The 1,501-nt window shown below is 45.9% G+C and overlaps 1 protein-coding gene across 1 annotated transcript; it reads right to left on the bottom strand.

Moving 5' to 3' along the window:
* Positions 1-493: 493 nt before the first annotated feature.
* On the bottom strand, positions 494-1,279 carry LOC147962680 (uncharacterized). The gene is made up of 2 exons (XM_087534386.1): positions 696-1,279; positions 494-522 (listed from the first exon to the last, which is right to left on the bottom strand). Exons 1-2 carry the CDS (start codon positions 1,162-1,164, stop codon positions 494-496), a joined length of 498 nt encoding a protein of 165 aa, XP_087390512.1. The 5' UTR covers positions 1,165-1,279.
* Between the last annotated feature and the right edge of the window lie 222 nt (positions 1,280-1,501).

Below are 1,501 nucleotides of genomic sequence, written 5' to 3'. Positions count from 1 at the left end.
TTTTTCATACTCACCACCCCAGTCACTTTGCATAGCAATGATTTTAGAGTTCAGTTTGCGTTCAACAAGATTTTGGAAATTGAGAAAAACTTGGAATACATCAGATCGTTTTTTCAATAGGTAAATCCAAGTAAATTTACTATAGCCATCAATAAAACTTACATAATAGGAAAATCTACCAACTGAAGTAGGAGCTGGCCCCCATACATCTAAAATGATAAGTTGTAAAGGGGCAGTAGACACACTAGTATAAATTAGGTAAGGTAACTGATGACTTTTTGCTTGTTGACACGGATCACAAACTGACTCAACACTAGGCTCATAAGAGAGTTTATTTTTGCTAAGAACATATCTAACTATGACTGAAGATGGATGACCCAAACGACTATGCCATCTTGATGTAGATATCTTGGTGACAATATTTGCTTGTTTATTGGACCATGAAGATGATGATGATGATATGAGTGGGTAGAGGCCTCCCGCGCACCGTCCTCTAAGAATGACTCTCCTTGTTCTCAAGTCCTTAACCAAGAAAAAATAAGGAGAAAATTCAATAAGAACATTGTTATCAAGAGTGAATCGATGAACGGAAACAAGATTTTTAGATGTTTGAGGGACATGCAAGACATTGGTCAAGTGTAAATTTTTCACAGGGTTTTCAACAAATGAACTGCCAATGTGTGTGATATCCATACCAGAACCGCTTGCCGTGCGAATTTGGTCGCCTCCATTGTACTTCTCCCGCATCGTCAACTTGTCAAGTTCACCTATGATGTGGTTTGTTGTTGCACTATCGGCATACCAGTTGGTGTCCACGCCATAGGAGACTGCATGCGCCTCCTTTTCTTCTTGTTCGTTTTCTTCATAACGCCACCAGCAAACTCGTGCACCTCCTGGATGGTGTCTGTAGCATATCTGACACTCTGGATAGTCATGTTGTTGCTCATGAACCTGCTGTTGCTGTTGCTGTCGAGGGCGGCCTCTGAATCCGCCGCCTCCATTGGAGCAAGAGGACTGACGATCACCGCGGTCACCACTATCACCACGGCCACACGCCCTTCCTCCGCGCCCGCGAGATCTGCCGCGGGACTGGCCACGGCCTCTGTAGACCGCATTGGCGGATGAGTGGAACCCGCCTGAAGATGAGTCGCCTAGCATCTCCATCCTTTGATCAAGGGCAGAGATCTGAGCAAATAGATCGTCGGCTGTGATGGTGTTTTTCACAGCGCCGATCGCCGCCACCACGGAGTCGTAGTCACGGTCCAGTCCGGCCAAGATATAGTCCACCATCTCCGGATCAGATACGGGACAACCGACAGCAGGTAGTTCACCCCCAAGACTTTTCATCTTCGCCATATACGCCGAGCTTGACATGGTGCCCTTCTTGGTATTGGTGATGGCAGTTCTTAGATTAGTAATCCGAGACTGAGATTGTGAGGCGAAGAGATTTTTCACCGTCGTCCAGAGCTCAAAGGTGGAATCTTTCCCAACGACTTGTGCA

This window comes from Triticum urartu, chromosome 7A (genome assembly GCF_056163025.1).
Source record: "Triticum urartu cultivar PI428250 chromosome 7A, HENAU_Tu73, whole genome shotgun sequence".
Taxonomy (NCBI): domain Eukaryota; kingdom Viridiplantae; phylum Streptophyta; class Magnoliopsida; order Poales; family Poaceae; genus Triticum; species Triticum urartu.
Note: the sequence above shows the minus strand (reverse complement) of the source record. Positions and strands in the feature narration are given on the sequence as shown.